General features: G+C 68.5%; 1 protein-coding gene across 1 annotated transcript; it reads right to left on the bottom strand.

Annotated features, from left to right (window-relative positions):
- Positions 1-237: 237 nt before the first annotated feature.
- On the bottom strand, positions 238-14,906 carry LOC136002672 (serrate RNA effector molecule homolog). Its single transcript, XM_065657940.1, is given in 21 exon segments — positions 238-396; positions 1,004-1,112; positions 1,480-1,569; positions 2,076-2,160; positions 2,162-2,233; positions 2,993-3,186; positions 4,167-4,320; positions 4,614-4,775; positions 5,775-6,065; positions 6,704-6,782; positions 7,126-7,187; positions 7,507-7,697; positions 7,988-8,123; positions 8,714-8,776; positions 8,779-8,802; positions 9,017-9,171; positions 10,408-10,577; positions 12,463-12,651; positions 13,130-13,276; positions 13,679-13,807; positions 14,788-14,906. Coding segments are annotated over 21 exon segments (2,697 nt in total). The 3' UTR covers positions 238-320.
- Between the last annotated feature and the right edge of the window lie 1,952 nt (positions 14,907-16,858).

The following is a 16,858-nucleotide window of genomic DNA, read 5'->3' as shown; positions in this document are numbered from 1 at the left end:
TCCTGCCCAGCCCCACAGAGCCCCCCCAGATCCCCCCCCCAGGCCCCTATAGGGCGCCCGCACCCCCAGATTCCCCCCAGCCCCATAGATCCCCTATAGATCCTCCCCCGCAGCCCCGTGGGGCCTCCCTGCCCCAGAGACCCCCCCTGTGGATCCCCCCAGCCCCTATAGCCCCCCCAGCCCCACAGATCCCCCAGATCTGCGGGTGCTGCCCCGCGGGGCCGTTTATTGGGGTCCAATGGGGGAGGGGCGTGTGCGGGGGGGAGGGGCGGGGGGAGGGGCGTATCAAAAGGGGGGGAGGGCCGGGGCGGGGGGGCGGCTCAGAAGAAATCGACGTCCTCAGGGGCGTCCAGGTCTCGATACTCCACGATGTTCCGGGGGTCCCCGCGCACCAGCCTGGGGGGCCCCAAAATGTCCCCAAGTGGCCCCAAAATGTCCCCGAGTGGAGTGGTCCCCCAAAACCCCCGAGCGGCCCTGAAACCCCCCCGAGTGTCCCCAAAATGGGGCGTCCCCCCCCACCCCAAGTGTCCCCAAGTTCAGGCCCCTCCCCCCCCGCAGTGTCCCCCAAATCACGGTGCCCCCTCCCCCACCCCCAAATCTCCTGTTTTTCCCCCCAAATCGGGTCAGGACCCCCCAAGTGGCCCCTCCCCCCAACACCCATGTCCCCCCCAATGTGTCCTGTGCCCCCCCCCAAATCGGGTCAGTGTCCCCAACCCCCCCAAAGGGGGCGCCCCTCCCCCCCCCCACATCGGGCTCCCCCCCATAGGGGTCCATCCCCCCCACATCGGGGTCCCCCATAGGGGTCCGTCCCCCCCACATCGGGGTCCCCCCACATCGGGGTCCCCCCCATAGGGGTCCGTCCCCCCCACATCGGGGTCCCCCCCACATCGGGGTCCCCCCCATAGGGGTCCATCCCCCCCACATCGGGGTCCCCCCATAGGGGTCCGTCCCCCCACATCGGGGTCCCCCCCATAGGGGTCTGTCCCCCCCACGCCCCCCTCACCTGCTCCGCGGTTTGTTGAGGTACCCGCCCCCCCCGCCCCCCCCCTGCCCCCGGAAGCTCTCGTAGCCGCCCCTCCCCCCGTAGGGCCCGGGGGGGTAGGGGGGGCCGCCTGGGGGGAGGGGAGGAGAGAACGGGGGGTTCAGGGGGTCACGGGGATCCCCCAAAACCCCCCGTGACACCAGCGACCCCCAAAACCCCCACAGCCCCCTCCTCTTGCTCAGTACAAGCTGTTCACTCTGGTTCCTACTGATGGCTGAACTCCCAACACCCCCAAATCCCCTTGGGGACCCCCCTGACCCCCCCCCAAACCCTCCTCTAACACACTACGGGCTGTTCACTCTGGTCCCTACTGACGGCTGAACTCCCAACACTCCCAAACCGCCTTGGGGGTCCCCCCAAACTCCCCCCAGGATCCCCCCAAACCTCTCAGACCCCCCATGACCCCCCATGGCCCCCCCAGCCCCTCCCCCGCTCACCTCCGTAGCCCATCATGGGGGGGCGGGGCTGCCCATAGGGCACCAACCCCTGCGGCGTCTGGGGGGGGTAGGGCAGCCCGGGGGCCAGACCTGGGGGGACACGGGGTCACATTGGGGGGGTCCCCACAACCCCAGGGACATCAGGGGGTCACCGACCCCTCCGCCCGGGGGGCACAGGGACACTGGGGGGGTCACCCACCCCTGGGGGCGCTGGGGGACACACGGGCGGGGCAGGGGCGGGGCGGTGGGTGGGGCTCACCCTGGGCGGGGCTATGGGTGGGGCGGGGCCGTGGGCGGGGCCGGTGGGCAGGGCTATGAGTGGGGCAGGGGCGGGGCTCACCCTGGGCGGGGCTGTGGGCGGGGCAGGGGCAGGGCCGGTGGGCAGGGCTCACCCTGGGCGGGGCCGGTGGGCGTGGCTGTGGGTGGGGCTCACCCTGGGTGGGGCCGGTGGGCGGGGCTGTGGGTGGGGCTCACCCTGGGTGGGGCCGGTGGGCGGGGCTGTGGGTGGGGCGGGGCTGTGGGCGGGGGCTGTGGGTGGGGCGGGGCTCACCCTGGGCGGGGCCGGTGGGTGGGGCGGGGCTGTGGGCGGGGCTCACCCTGGGCGGGGCCGGTGGGCGGGGCTCCCTTCCCGTCGGGCGGCGCCGGGCGCTGCGGGTCCATCAGGAAGTTGTTGAAGAACAAAAACCTCCTTGCGCACCGCGGCCATCTTGTCCGCGTGCTTGTTGAAGATGTGCTTGCGCACGAACTCGGGGCCCTGCGGGGACGTTGGGGACACGGGGACGTTGGGGCACATGGGGACCCGGGGTACATGGGGGGACACGGGCGACATTGGGGCACATGGGGACACAGGGACATGGGGACACAGGGACACAGGAACATTTGGGACACAAGTGACATGGGGGACATTGGGGACACAGGGACACAGGGACATTTGGGACACGGGGGGACATGGGGGACATTGGGGACATGGGAGACGTTGGGGACACGGGGACGTTGGGGCACATGGGGACACGGGGTACATGGGGGGACATGGGGACACGGGGGACATTGGGGCACATGGGGACACAGGGACACGGGGACACAGGAACATTTGGGACATGAGGGACATGGGGGACATTGGGACACAGCGGACATTGGGGACATGGGAGACGTTGGGGACACGGGGACATGGGGGACACTGTAGGGCACATTTGGGACATGGGGACACAGGGGGACGTGGGGACATTAGGGGACACAGGGCACATGGGGACACAGGGAGGACATGGGGACATTGGGGGGACATTTGTGACATGGGGGGGACACAGGGGACACGGAGGACATTGGGAACACGAGTGGATGGGGGATGGGGACACAGGGGACATGGGGGTGTTGGGGACACGGGGGACACTGGGGACACCGACCACCCCCACGCCCCCTCTCTGTCCCCCCACAGGTCACCAGTGTCACCCCCACACCCCCACCACCTCACCAGCGTCACCCCCATGTCCCCAGTGTCCCCACAATGTCCCCTGACCTTGAACTTCTTCCCGCTCAGGGGACACAGCCACTTGTCCTTCCCCAGCTCCTGCGTATTGGCCGTGACGAACTTCTCCAGCTCCTGCTCGGGGTCCTTGCGGCCGAGCCGCTGCGCCTCCTCCTCGGGGAGAGCCTCCCGGCCCCCCAGCAGCGGCGACAGGCGCTCCCGGAACCCCCGCTGCCACTCCAGCACTGCGGGGACAGCGGGGACACATCACAGGGCTGGGACACCCCCGGGACACCCCGGGGACACCCCGGGGACACCCCCGGGACACCCCAGGACACCCCCGGGACACCGCCGGGAGACCCCGGGGACACCCCCGGGACACCCCGGGGACACCCCGGGGACACCCCTGGGACACCCCAGGGACACCTCTGGGACACCCCCGGGACACCCTGGGACACCCAGGACACCCCAGGGACACCCCCGGGAACCCCGGGGACACCCCTGGGACACCCCCGGGACACCCCGGGACACCCCGGGGACACCCCCGGGACACCCCCGGACACCCCCGGGACACCCCGGGGACACCCAGGACACCCCCGGGACACCCCCGGGAAACCCCGGGGACACCCCGGGGACACCCCCGGGACACCCCCGGGCCACCTCTGGGACATCCCAGGGACACCCCGGGGACACCCCGAGGAAACCCCAGGGACACCCCAGGGACACCCCCGGGACACCCCCAGGAAACCCCGGGGACACCCCCGGGACACCCCCGGGAAACCCCAGGGACACCCCAGGGACACCCCCGGGAAACCCCGTGGACACCCCCGGGACACCCCCAGGAAACCCCGGGGACACCCCGGGACACCCCAGGACACCCCGGGACACCCCGGGACACCCCCGGGACACCCCCGGGACACCCCAGAACACCCCGGGACACGGGGCCTCCTCCTTGGGAAGGGCCTCGTGACCCCCCAGGAGGGGGGACAGACGCTCCCAGCCCCCCGCTGCTGGTCCAGCACTGGGGAGGGGACATGGGGACACACCGCGGCGGGAGGGGGTCACAGGGAGCCCCAGGGACCCCCCCAGCCCCACACTTGGGGGGCAGGGACCCCAGGACCCCCCCTCTCCGTGGGACACGGGATTGGGGGGGGCAGGGGGATCAGGAGGGGCAGCTGTGGGTCGGGGGGTCCAGGGGACACTCGGGGACACCCGTGTCACCCACCCTCTCCGTGGGACACGCGGTTGGGGGGCAGCGGCCCCCGCACGTGCAGGATCCCGCAGCGATTGGGCATCTCGTCCTCGTTCGGGTACTCGCAGGTGCTGTAGAAATCCACCGAGTGCACGATGCGCAGGTACAGGAGCAGGCGGTCGAGGACCTGGGGACACGGGGACATTGGGACGGGGACATGGGGACCTGGGGACACGGGGGACATTGGGGACATGGGAACATCGGGGACATGGAGGACATGGGGGACATTGGGACATCGGGCACATTGGGACATCAGGGACACTGAGGACATCGGGACATAGGGGACATGGGGACTTGGGGACATCAGGGACATGGGGACACTGGGGACAGGGGGGTCAGGTCGGGGTCACGCTGGGGACAGGGGGGTCGGGTCGGGGTCACAATGGGGACAGGGGGGTCAGGTCGGGGTCCGGGTGTTACCTTGAGCAGCTTCTCGTCGCGCTCCACAGTGACCTCGGGGGGGTTGGTGGCCTCGCGGGGACCCTCGGGGGGGGCGGCGCCGCCCCGGCCCAGCAGCTCCTCCTCCTCCGCACTCACCTCCTCGATCAGGTAATCGGTGATGTGCCGCAGAACCGGGTTACCCTGGGGACAACATTGGGGACAATATGGGACACGGGACATGGGGACAGTCAGCTCCTCGACCAGGTGATCGGGGATGCGGCGGAGAACGGGGTTACCCTGGGGACAGGGGACACTGGGGACATGGGGCAGATCCAGGACATCGGGGTCTCTGGGGACATCAGGGGACACAAGGACCTCAGGGTCACTGGGGACATGGGGACACTGGGGACATGGTGACCCCAGGTGACCGTGGGTGACCCCAGGGTGGCTGTTGGTGACCCTGAAGTGACCACTGGTGACCCCAGGAGACGATTGGTGACCCCAGGGTGACCCCAGGGCGATGGTTGGTGACCCCAGGGTGACTGTTGGTGACCCCAAGTTGACCCCGTGGTGACCCCAGGTGACTGTTGGTGACCCTGAAGTGACCGTTGGTGACCCCAGGGTGACCCCAGGTGACCGTTGGTGACCCCATGGTGACCCCGGGGTGACCCCAGGTGACCGTTGGTGACCCCAGGGTGACCCCGGGGTGACCCCAGGTGACTGCTCGTGATCCCAGGGTGACCCCAGGTGACTGTTGGTGACCCCATGGTGACCGCGGGGTGACCCCAGGTGACTGTTCGTGACCCCAGGGTGACCCCGGGGTGACCCCAGGTGACTGTTGGTGACCCTGAAGTGACCGTTGGTGACCCCAGGTGACCGTTGGTGACCCTGAAGTGACCGCTGGTGACCCCAGGTGACTGTTGGTGACCCTGAAGTGACCGTTGGTGACCCCAGGGTGACCCCAGGTGACCGTTGGTGACCTCATGGTGACCCCAGGTGACCGTTGGTGACCCTGAAGTGACCGTTGGTGACCCCAGGGTGACCCCAGGTGACCGTTGGTGACCCCAGGGTGACCCCAGGTGACTGTTCGTGATCCCAGGGTGACCCCGGGGTGACCCCAGGTGACCGTTGGTGACCCCAGGGTGACCCCAGGTGACTGTTCGTGACCCCAGGGTGACCCCGGGTGCTGCCCCCCCTCACCCCGGTCGTCGTGTCCGTGTCCCCGTCCCCGGCGGCTCCGGCTCCGGCTCCGGCTCCGGCTCCTGGGGCGGGCCCCTCGGGGGCGGGGCCGTCGGGCGGGGCGGGGCCGTGGGCGGGGCCGTGGGCGGGGCCTGCCCAGAGCCCCGCCCGGCCGTCCAGCGCGTGCACCAGGCGCGCCGCCAGCTGGATGTCGTGGCGCACGACGGGCCGGTGCTGCGCCAGCCCGCTCACGTTGCGCACGCGCCGCGTCAGGTCGCGGTTCACGCCCGGGCTCAGCTCGCAGTCCCGCAGCTGCGAAACGCAGGAAAACGCGGCGAAAATGACCCCGAGTCACCCAGAAACCGCCCCCCGGAACCCCCAGGCTCAGCCCGCGGTCACAGAGCTCAAAATACACCAAAATCACATGAAATAGACCCGAAACAACCCCAAACCTGCCCCTGGGAGCCCTGCAGCTCAGCTCGCAGTCCCGCAAGCGAAAAATGGTGAAAAATAACAGAAAACAGACCCGAAATAACCAAAACCCAGCCCCCGGAACCCCCAGGGCTCAGCTTGCGCTCAGGGAGCTGAAAAACGGAGAAAAATACAGCAAAAATGACCAAAAATAACCCAAAACCCGCCCCCGGGACCCCCGGGCTCAGCTCGTAGTTGCAGAGCTGAAAATACATCAAAATAACGTAAAATAGACCCGAAATAACCCAGAAACCCCCCCCGGAACCCCCGGGAAAACGGACTGAAATATGCACCCGAAATCAGCCCAAATGACCCCAAAACGCAGGCAAAGCAGCCCAAAAGAACAGCCCCAGACAAACAGCGCACCCAAAATCCACCTCGAAACAAGCTGGAATGAGCAAAACAGCCCAAATTCACCCAAAATCACCCAAATCCCCAGAATCCCCCAAATCCCCCGAACCGCCCAAAGTTTCCCGTACCCGGATGTTCTGGAGGCTCCAACAAATCTCTTTGATGTTGACGCTGCGGTCGAACGTGACCCAACCCCGGCGGAAAAACCTGAAAGCGCCGCAATTCACCCCAAAACGTGAGCGGGAACGGACCCACCCCCCGTCACCCGACCCCTGCGGAAAAACCTGAAACCAGCAGAATTCACCCCAAAACAGGCGTGTGGGGCGAACCCCAAACCCTCACCCCACTCAGAATCACCCGAGCCCCAAAACCCCCGGAATTCACCCCAAACTCGCCTGCGCTCGGGCTGCGGGTCCGACAGCGCCCCGACCCCCCCGAACCCCAAAACCCCCGGAATTCACCCCAAACTCGCCTGCGCTCGGGCTGCGGGTCCGACAGCGCCCCGACCCCCCCCGAACCCCAAAACCCCCGGAATTCACCCCAAACTCGCCTGCGCTCGGGCTGCGGGTCCGACAGCGCCACGCGCATGAACCCGGGGTAGCGCTTGCACAGCTGGGGGGCAACAAACGGGGGTCAGGGGACCCCAAAACCCCCCAGCCCCCCTGAACCCCCCAGCCCCCTTTAGACCCCCCATCTCCCCACAAATCCCCCTTTTACCTCCCCAATTTCCCCCCTTTATCCCCCGATTTCCCCCCCAAATCCCCCTTTCCCCTCCGACCTGCCCCCAGGACCCCCCAATCTCTCTGTTCTTTCCCCGAATCCTCCTTTACCCCCCAGTTCCCCCCAGTCCCCCCCAGTTCCCCCCGCTTCCCTCTGCCCGACCGCCCCCCGACCCTGTCCCGCCCCCGGGCGCTCCCCGCCCCGCTCTCACCGCCACGATCTCGGCCTTGCCGATGTTGGGCGCGATGTTCCGCATGAACAGCGAGCAGGTCTTGTGCAGCGCCCGCGGCTTGGGGGCGTCGCCCCCCCCGGCCCCCCCCGCCCCTCCCCCCTCCTTGTCCTTGCCCTTCCCCTCCCCCTCCTCGGGCTCGGGCTCCCGCGGCGGCTCCGGCCCCGGCGCCTCTGGGGAGGAAACGGGGGGTCAGGGGGACCCCCAAAGCCCCCGACCCCCCAGAACCCGCCCGGGACCCCCCAGAGCCCCCCCGGACCCCCTAGAGCCCCCCACACCCCTCTGGACCCCCCCAGAGCCCCCCTGAACTCCCCAGAGCCCCCCAGAACTCCCAAACCCCCCCTGGACCCCCCCAGAACCACCCCGACTAGTGACCCCTCATGTCCCCCCATGACCCCGTGTCCCCCCAGTCCCCCGTGACCCCCCGTGACCCCCCGTGACCCCCCGTGACCCCAGGTCCCACCTGCCCCGCCCCGGGGGGTCCCCTCGTCTCCGCTGTCACTCTCGTCCCCGTCGTCCTCGCTGTCCCCCCCGCTGCGCCGGACCCGCGGGGCCTGACGGGGGGCAGGGGGGGTCAGGGCGGGGTCAGGGGGCGGGACCTGACGGAGGGCAGGGCGGGGTCAGGGCGGGGTCAGGGGGCGGGGCCTGGTGGGGGGCAGGGAGACCAAGGGAGGGACAAGGGCGGGGCTGGAAGGGGCGGAGCTTGGCAGAAAAGGGAGGGGTCTGTGGGAAGGAGCGGAGCCTAAAGGGGAGGGGCTTATAGAAAGGGGTGGGGTTGGGAGAAAGGGGAGGGGCTTATAAGAAGGGGAGGGACTTGGGAGACTGGGAGGAGCTTGCAAGGGGAGGGGCCTAACAAAAAGGGGCGGGGCTCACTTCAAAGGGTGGAGCTTGATGGGGAAGTGGGCGGGGCTTGCACAGAAGAGGCGGAGCCCTAAAGGGGAGGGGCTTTATGGAAGGGGCGGGGCCTGCCTGGTGGGGCGGGGCTTCTTAGAGGGGGCGGGGCTTCAGCACCTGTTTTGCATGGAGCCTGTGGGGCGTGGCCGGGGCGGGGGAGGGGGGTGGGGCTGTGGGGGGCAAGGGGGGGGCAGGCTGGGGGGGGGTGGGGCTGCGGGGGGCGGGGCTGCAGGGGGGCAGGGCTGCAGGGGTGGGGCTGCAGGGGGGCGGGGCTGGGGGGGCGGGGCCTGCTCACCTTCTTGGGCTCCTTTTCCGGCTCCTCCTCCTTGCGCCCCTCCCCCTCCTCCTGCGGCGCCGGCTCCGCCCTGGCCCCTCCCCCTCGGCCTGGGGGGACACGGGGGGTCGGGGGGGCCCAAAACTGGGGGGACCCCAGGAGAGACCCCACACACCCAAAGGGACCCCAAAACCAACCCCTCTAGGACCCGGGGGACCCCAAAAGTGACCCCACGGGGACCCCAAAAATGACCCCATGGGGACCCCAAAAGCGACCCCACAGCCCATGGGGACCCCAAAAGTGACCCCCGTCCCCCAGTGGCACCTTCTTGGCGTCGTCGCGCTCGGGGGGGCCCTTGCGCTCGGGCTCGGGGGGCCGGGGGGGCTCGTCCCGGCGCGACCCCTCGGGCTTCTCGGGCTCCTCCTCCTGCTCCAGGACGCGCAGGTCGTGGTCGGTGCCGCCCTCCATCTTAATCACGGCTAAAACGGGGGAAAAACCAGCAAAATTCGGCAAAACAGGCGGGCTGGGATAGGCACGTTGTGGTGCGTGTCTCCTCTGCCTTAACCACGGCTAAAATGGTGGAAAACGGGAAAATGGGTAAAATACGGGGGTTGGGATGGGCAGGTCGTGGTCGGTGCCCCGTCCATCTTAATCACGGCTGAAACGGGCAGAAAAACGCCAGAAACGGGTTATTTTGGGGGGTTCGTTACCCGCATCCAGACATTGAGGGGCACGGGGGCCCATGTCCAGGAGCAGGTCGGGGGTTTGGGGGGGTCAGGGTTGTTGTGGGGGGGTCAGGGCTGTTTTAGGGGCCCTGGGGGGTTCTTGGTTATTCTCAGGGGGGCCAGGGCTGTTTGGGGGGTCCCGGGGGGTTTGGGGGCTCTGGGGGGGTCAGGGCTGTTTTGGGGGTCCCGGGGGGTTTGGGGGGCTCTGGGCTGTTTTGGGGGTCCCGGGGGGTTTGGGGGCTCTGGGGGGGTCAGGGCTGTTTTGGGGGGTCCCGGGGGTTTGGGGGGCTCTGGGGGGGTCAGGGCTGTTTTGGGGGGTCCCGGGGGTTTGGGGGGCTCTGGGGGGGTCAGGGCTGTTTTGGGGGGTCCCGGGGGTTTGGGGGGCTCTGAGGGGGTCAGGGCTGTTTTGGGGGGTCCCGGGGGGTTTGGGGGGCTCTGGGGGCGGTCAGGGCTGTTTTGGGGGTCCCGGGGGTTTGGGGCTCTGGGGGGTCCCAGGGCTGTTTTGGGGGGTCCCGGGGGGTTTGGGGGCTCTGGGGGGGGTCAGGGCTGTTTTGGGGGTCCCGGGGGGTTTGGGGGCTCTGGGGGGGTCAGGGCTGTTTTGGGGGGTCCCGGGGGGCTCTGGGGGGGTCAGGGCTGTTTTGGGGGCTCTGGGGGGGGTCAGGGCTGTTTTGGGGGGTCCCGGGGGCTCTGGGGGGGTCAGGGCTGTTTTGGGGGCTCTGGGGGGGGTCAGGGCTGTTTGGGGGTCCCGGGGGGTTTGGGGGCTCTGGGGGGGTCAGGGCTGTTTTGGGGGTCCCGGGGGGTTTGGGGGCTCTGGGGGGGCCAGGGCTGTTTTGGGGGGTCCCGGGGCTGTTTTGGGGGGTCCCGGGGGGTTTGGGGGCTCTGGGGGGGGTCAGGGCTGTTTTGGGGGTCCCGGGGGGTTTGGGGGGCTCTGGGGGGGGTCAGGGCTGTTTTGGGGGTCCCGGAGGGTTTGGGGGCCCGGGGGGTCCTCACCCGCATCCAGGCACTTGAGGATGGCGGGCGCGCGGTCGATGTCCAGCAGCAGGTTGTCGAACCAGCCGCGCTCCCACAGGTACAGGAACACGCGGAGCCGGTTCCGCAGCGCGGCCGCCGCCTCCTGCTGGCGGCGCCCGACCTCGTCGGGGTGGTACCGGGACCGGAACCTGCGGAACGCACCCAAACATGGGGAACGGGCCAAAACCGGGGTACGGACCCACCTCCTTGGTTTGGTACCGGGACCGGAACCTGCGAAATGCACCCAAACATGGGGAACGGGGCAAAAAACGGGTACGGACCCACCTCGTCGGGTGGGACCGGGACCAGAACCTGCGGAACGGACCCAAAAATGGGGTACGGGGCAAAAAATGGGGTACGGACCCACCTCCTTGGTTTGGTACCAGGACCAGAACCTGCGGAACGCACCAAAAATGGGGTTCAGAAACTGAAAGTGGGGTACGGGGCAAAAAATGGGGTACGGACCGACCTTGTTGGTTTGGTACCGGGACTGGAACCTGTGGAACGCACCCAAAAATGGGGAACGGGGCAAAAACGGGGTACAGACCCACCTCGTCGGGTGGGACCGGGACCAGAACCTGCGAAATGCACCCGAAAATGGGGTTCAGACACCAAAAATGGGGAACGGGGCAAAAAGCGGGGTACGGACCAACCTTGTTGGGTGGTACCGGGACCAGAACCCACGAAATGCACCCAAAAATGGGGTTCAGACACCAAAAATGGGGAACGGGGCAAAAAACGGGGTACGGCCCGACCTCATCGGGTGGTACCGGGACCGGAACCTGCGGAACAGACCCAAAAACGGGGTTCAGAGACCAAAAACGGGGAACGGGGCAAAACCAGGGTAGGACTGACCGCGCCGGGTGGGACCGGAACACGAGGACCAAAAAATGGGTGAGACGAGGAAAATCGGGGTTCCAGCCCCCCTTGTTGGGACGGGACCAGAACCCGGGGGGGAAACTGGGGGTCGTGGGGGAAATAACGGGGAACGGGGCACAAAGCGGGGCCCAGCCCCCTGTCTGGGGGGCGACGGGAGGGGGGAAATGGGGGTTCGGGGGGGCAAAAAATGGGGTTTCAGCCCCCCCTGGTTGGGGGGTGTCGGGAACAGGCCCTGGGGGGTGAGAACAGGGGTCGGGGCTGGGGGGCCCCCCCGTGCTCCCAAATGGGGCGGGGGCCCCTGTGCCCCCCCGGCGTGTGGGACCCCCCTCCCCCCTCCCCCGTTGGTGGGGTCCCCCCCCCGCGGGCGCTTTTGGGGGCGGGGGGCGGGGGGGTCTCATACATACGCTCGTCGCAGTCGCCGTCCCCCGCGGTTTTTAACCAAAATCGCCTTTTTTTTTTTTTGGCCTTATTTTAAAGCAACGTCGCCACGCAAAAACAAAAAAAAAACGGCTCGGAAAAAAAAAAACCCTGAAAATCTTCCGCGAACGGGTCGAAATCGGCCCAAAAAAAGCGGCCGGACGGGGGTGCAGGAGGCAGCGCCCCCCCCCCCCCCCCCCCCACGCCCCCCGCGATTTTGGGGCTAAAAAGCGAAAAATAAAACAACAAACGGGCCCTGGCTGCGTCCTGCACTTGGCGCTACCGGCCGCATTGTGCGCGACCCCCTGCCTGTCTGCCCGCGGGGTTAATTACGGCAATTAGCGCGGTAACGAGCCCCGGGGGGTGTTAATTGGGGGGGTCTCCAGGCCACGGCGGACGCTCCGGAGGGGGAAACCTCAACCTCGGCGCTTCGGGAGAGAACGGAACGGTTAAAACAGCAGGAAAGAGCAAAAATTTTTAAAAAAAATCAAAGCCGGGGGGGCCCCCAAATCCCCCCCCCTCAAAAAGGGGGGGCCCCCCAGCACTAAGCCCCTTTAACCTAAGACCTGGGGGGGTCCCCCATCATTAAACCCCTTTAAATGAAACACTCGGGGGGGCCCCGGGTGGAACTAAAGCGGCTGAGCGGGTCCTCCCCCCCTCACCGGGGCGCTGCGCAGCGCGTTTTCGGCGGGTTTTTGGGGGTTTTTGGGGTTTTTTGGGGGTTTTGGGGTCACGTACCACTCCTCGTCCTTGTGCGCCAGGAAGAACTCCTGCAGCTGCTGGCGCCGGAACTCCAGCTTGTAGTCGTTGTAGCGCTTGACGGCCTCGGTCTCGTCCACCGCGTCGTCCAGCGACAGCAGGAACTCCTTGAACGTCTTCATGACGGGGGGGGCCGGGCCCAGCTCCACCTCCGCGATGCTGCCCAGCCTGGGGGGCACGGAACTGGGCTTTGGGGGCGATGCTGGGGGGCGTGGGGGCGATGCCGGGGGGTGTGGGGGCGATATTGGGGGGTGTGGGGGCGATGTTGGGGGGTGTGGGGGCGATATTGGGGGGTGTGGGGGTGATGTCGGGGGGTGTGGGGGCGATGTTGGGGGTGTGGGGGCGATGTTGGGGGGTGTGGGGGCGATGTCGGGGGGTGTGGGGGCGATACTGGGGGGTGTGGGGGCGATGTTGGGGGGTGTGGGGGTGATGTTGGGGGGTGTGGGGGCGATACTGGGGGTTTGGGAACGTTACATGAAAGTTTGGGGCCGTTATTGGGGGTTTCCAGGGGGTTTGGGGATGTTCTGGGGGGGCCGGGCCCAGCTCCACCCCTGGGAAAACTGGGGGCTCAGGGGGTTTTGGGGTGCACGGGGTCAGGGGGTGCGGGGGGGGGGGTCAGGCAGTTTCGGGGCGCAGGGATCCGTACCTGGCCTGGATGGGCAGCAGCGGGTGCTGCAGCACGTGCATGTCGGGGTGTCCCCAGGGTTGGGGGGGGCCGTAGTTGGGCCCCGACCCCCCCCCGCTGTAGGGCAGCTCGTAGGCGCTGTGGTAGGGGTCCCCGCCATGGTCCTCCCTGCAGAACAGGGGGGCTGCGGGTCACAGCGGGGCTGGGGGGTCCTGGGGGTCCAGGGGGGGCTTGGGGTTCCAGGGCATTTGGGGGTCCAGGGGCAGCTTTGGGGGCTCAGGGCAGGGCTGGGGGTCCAGGGGCAGGGTTGGGGATCCAGGGGCAGGTTGGGGGTCCAGGGGCAGGTTGGGGATCCAGGGGCAGGGTTGGGGATCCAGGGGCAGGGTTGGGGGTCCAGGGGCAGGGTTGGGGGTCCAGGGGCAGGGTTGGGGGCTCAGGGCAGGGTTGGGGGTCCGGGGGCAGGGTTGGGGGCTCAGGGCAGGGTTGGGGGCTCAGGGCAGGGTTGGGGGTCCAGGGGGCAGGTTGGGGGTCCAGGGGCAGGTTGGGGGTCCGGGGGGGTCCGTCACTCACCAGTCCCTGCGGAGGCGTTTCTGGGGGGGGCTGAGCTCGTGCCGGGGCGGGGAGAAGCGCTCGCGCCGGCCCCGCTCGTACTCGCGGTAATCGGCGCGGCTGCGGCGCTCGCGCCCGCGCTCCCAGTCCCTGCAACCGCGGCACCGGTCAGGGGGACACAGGGGACACGGGGACATGGGGGACACGGGGGGACGTGGGGGACATGGGGGACACGGGGGACACGGGGGGACGTGGGGGACGTGGGGGACATGGGGGACACGGGGGACACGGGGACATGGGGGACACGGGGGACACGGGGGACATGGCGATATGGGGGGACACGGGGGCATGGGGGGACATGGGGGGACGTGGGGGACACGGGGGGACACGGGGTCAGGAGGGTCAGGGGGGTCAGGGACCCCCCAACTCAACCAGAGACCCCCGGGATCAAGGGTTGTCCCCGTGTCGCCCCCCGTGTCCCCCCAGGCTGGTCCCTGCGGGGGGGCGGGGGGATTCAGGGACCCCCAGGGTCAGTTTTGGGGTACCAGTGCCCCCCGGGTCAGTTTTTGGGGGTCAGGGGGTACCAGTGCCCCCCGGGTCAGTTTGGGGGTCACTTTTGGGGGTTGGCACCGGTCGCTTCGGGTCAGTTTTGGGGGCCAGTTTGGGGGGTCAGTTGGGGTCACTCTGGGATCGTTTCGGGGCTGGTACCGGTCGCTGCCGGGTCAGTTGGGGGTCAGTTGGGGGTCAGCTGGGGGTCAGTTTGGGGGGCCAGGTGGGGGTCAGTTGGGGGTCAGCCGGGGTCAGCTGGGGTCAGCTGGGGGTCAGTTGGGGGTCAGTTGGGGGGTCAGCTGGGGGTCAGTTGGGGGTCAGCTGGGGGTCAGTTGGGGGGGTCAGCTGGGGGTCAGCTGGGGGTCAGTTGGGGGTCAGTTGGGGGGTCAGCTGGGGGTCAGTTTGGGGGGTCAGGTGGGGGTCAGCTGGGGGTCAGCTGGGGGTCAGTTGGGGGTCAGTTGGGGGTCAGTTGGGGGGTCAGCTGGGGGTCAGTTGGGGGTCAGTTGGGGGTCAGTTGGGGGTCAGTTTGGGGGGTCAGCCGGGGTCAGCCGGGGTCAGCCGGGGCAGTGTGGGGCCGGTACCGGTCGCTCCAGTCGTCGCGCCGCCGCTCGTCCCGCTCCCTCGAGCGCTCGTAGTCGCTGCGCTCGCGCCGGAACTTGTCGCGGCGGCGCCGGTCGTACTCGTCATCGCTGTCCCCCATGGCCTGGAAAACGGGGAAACGGGGGAAAACGGGGTTCAGAGGGACCCCAAAACCCCCAAACCCCCTCGGACTCGTCATCGCTGTCCCCCATGGCCTGGAAAACGGGGGAAAACGGGGGAAAACGGGATTCAGAGAGACCCCAAAACCACCCAAAACCCCCATTGTGTTCGTCATCACCGTCCCCCACGGTCTGGGGAAAAAATGGGGGAAAACGGGGTTCAGAGGGACCCCAAAACCCCCCAACCCCCCGCCCCCATCGTTCTCGTCATCGCTGCCCCGGGGTCTGGGGGGGACGCGGGGTCAGAGGGGCCCGGAGACCCCCCCACCCCCCGGGACCCCGCACCCCCGAGACCCCCGAGACCCCCACGTCCCCCCACCCCCCACGTCCCCCCATCCCCCCCACCCCCCACGTCCCCCCCCCCCCACCGCTGCCCCACGGGCGGGGGGACACGGGGGGCACAGAGACCCCCACCCCCCCACCCCCCGGGACCCCCGTGACGTCACCCCGGGCCTCCCCTCCCCCACCCTTCCCGCGCGCTCCCGGCCACGATCGCCCCGCGCGCCGCCCGCTCGCTTCCGGTCCGCGCCGGCCGGACGTGACGTGGCGAGGGGCGGGGGGGGGGGGAAACGGGGCGGGGCGGGCGGGAGGGGCCGCTCTAGGCAGGCGGGAGGACCCCGCGGTTACTCTGTGGTTTCCGGGCGGGGGGCTCGGGCGGGGGGAGGCGGCGGAGGCGCCGCTCTGGGCGGCCCGGGCCGGACTCTGTGGTCGCGGGAGGCCGGGAAGGGGCGGGGGGAGGGGCCGGGCCGCGGGCGGCGCTCTGGGCGGCGGGGGGACGCTCTAGGCCGCACGCAGCTCTATGGTCGCCTCCCATTGGCCGCCGCGCGGCCGCCATCTCCTCGGGGTCACGTGACGGGGGCGGGCCGCCATTTTGTGTCCGCGCGGGGGCCGCCGCGAGACCGGAAACCGGTTCGGACCGGCCGGGACCGGCTGGGACCGGTCTGCACCGGTTTGTACCGGCCTGTGCCGGTCTGTGCCGGTTTGTACCGGCCTGTGCCGGTTTGTACCGGTCTGTGCCGGTCTGCACCGGTCTGTGCCGGTTTGTACCGGCCTGTGCCGGTTTGTACCGGTCTGTGCCGGTCTGCGCCGGTTTGTACCGGTCTGTGCTGGTTTGTACCGGCCTGTGCCGGTCTGCGCCGGTCTGTGCTGGTTTGTGCCGGTCTGCACCGGTTTGTACCGGTCTGTGCCGGTTTGCACCGGCCTGTGCCGGTTTGTACCGGTTTGTACCGGCCTGTGCCGGTCTGTGCCGGTCTGTGCCGGTCTGTGCTGGTTTGTGCCGGTCTGCACCGGTTTGTACCGGTCTGTGCCGGTTTGTACGGGTTTGTACTGGTCTGTGCCGGTCTGCACCGGTTTTTACTGGTCTGTGCTGGTTTGCACCGGTCTGTGCCGGTCTGTGCTGGTTTGTGCCGGTCTGCACCGGTCTGCACCGGTCTGCACCGGTCTGTGCCGGTCTGTGCCGGTCTGTGCTGGTTTGTACCGGTCTGCACCGGTCTGCACCGGTCTGTACCGGTCTGCACCGGTTTGCCCCAGCACAGCCCAGCGCAGCCCAGTTTGTACCGTTCACACGGGTTTATACCGGCGGCACAGACCAGTCCAGACCAGTCCACACCAGTTTATCACAGCTCAAGCCAGTTTGTGCCAGTTCAGTTTATCCCGTTTATCCTGTTTATCCCAGTTTATCCCAGTTACCCCAGTTTATCCCAGTTTATCCCAGTTTATCCCAGTTTGTCCCGTTTATCCTGTTTATCCCAGTTCATCCCAGTTCATCCCAGTTTATCCCGTTCATTTCAGTCTATCCCAGTCTATCCCAGTTTATCCCAGTTTATCCCAGTTACCCCAGTCTATCCCAGTTCATCCCAGTTCATCCCGCCCATCCCCGTCCCTCCCGGCCCCC

The sequence above is a fragment of the Caloenas nicobarica genome, unplaced genomic scaffold (assembly GCF_036013445.1).
Source record: "Caloenas nicobarica isolate bCalNic1 unplaced genomic scaffold, bCalNic1.hap1 Scaffold_1431, whole genome shotgun sequence".
Lineage (NCBI taxonomy): Eukaryota > Metazoa > Chordata > Aves > Columbiformes > Columbidae > Caloenas > Caloenas nicobarica.
The sequence above is the reverse complement of the archived record's forward strand: the minus strand, read 5'-3'. Positions and strand labels throughout refer to the sequence as shown.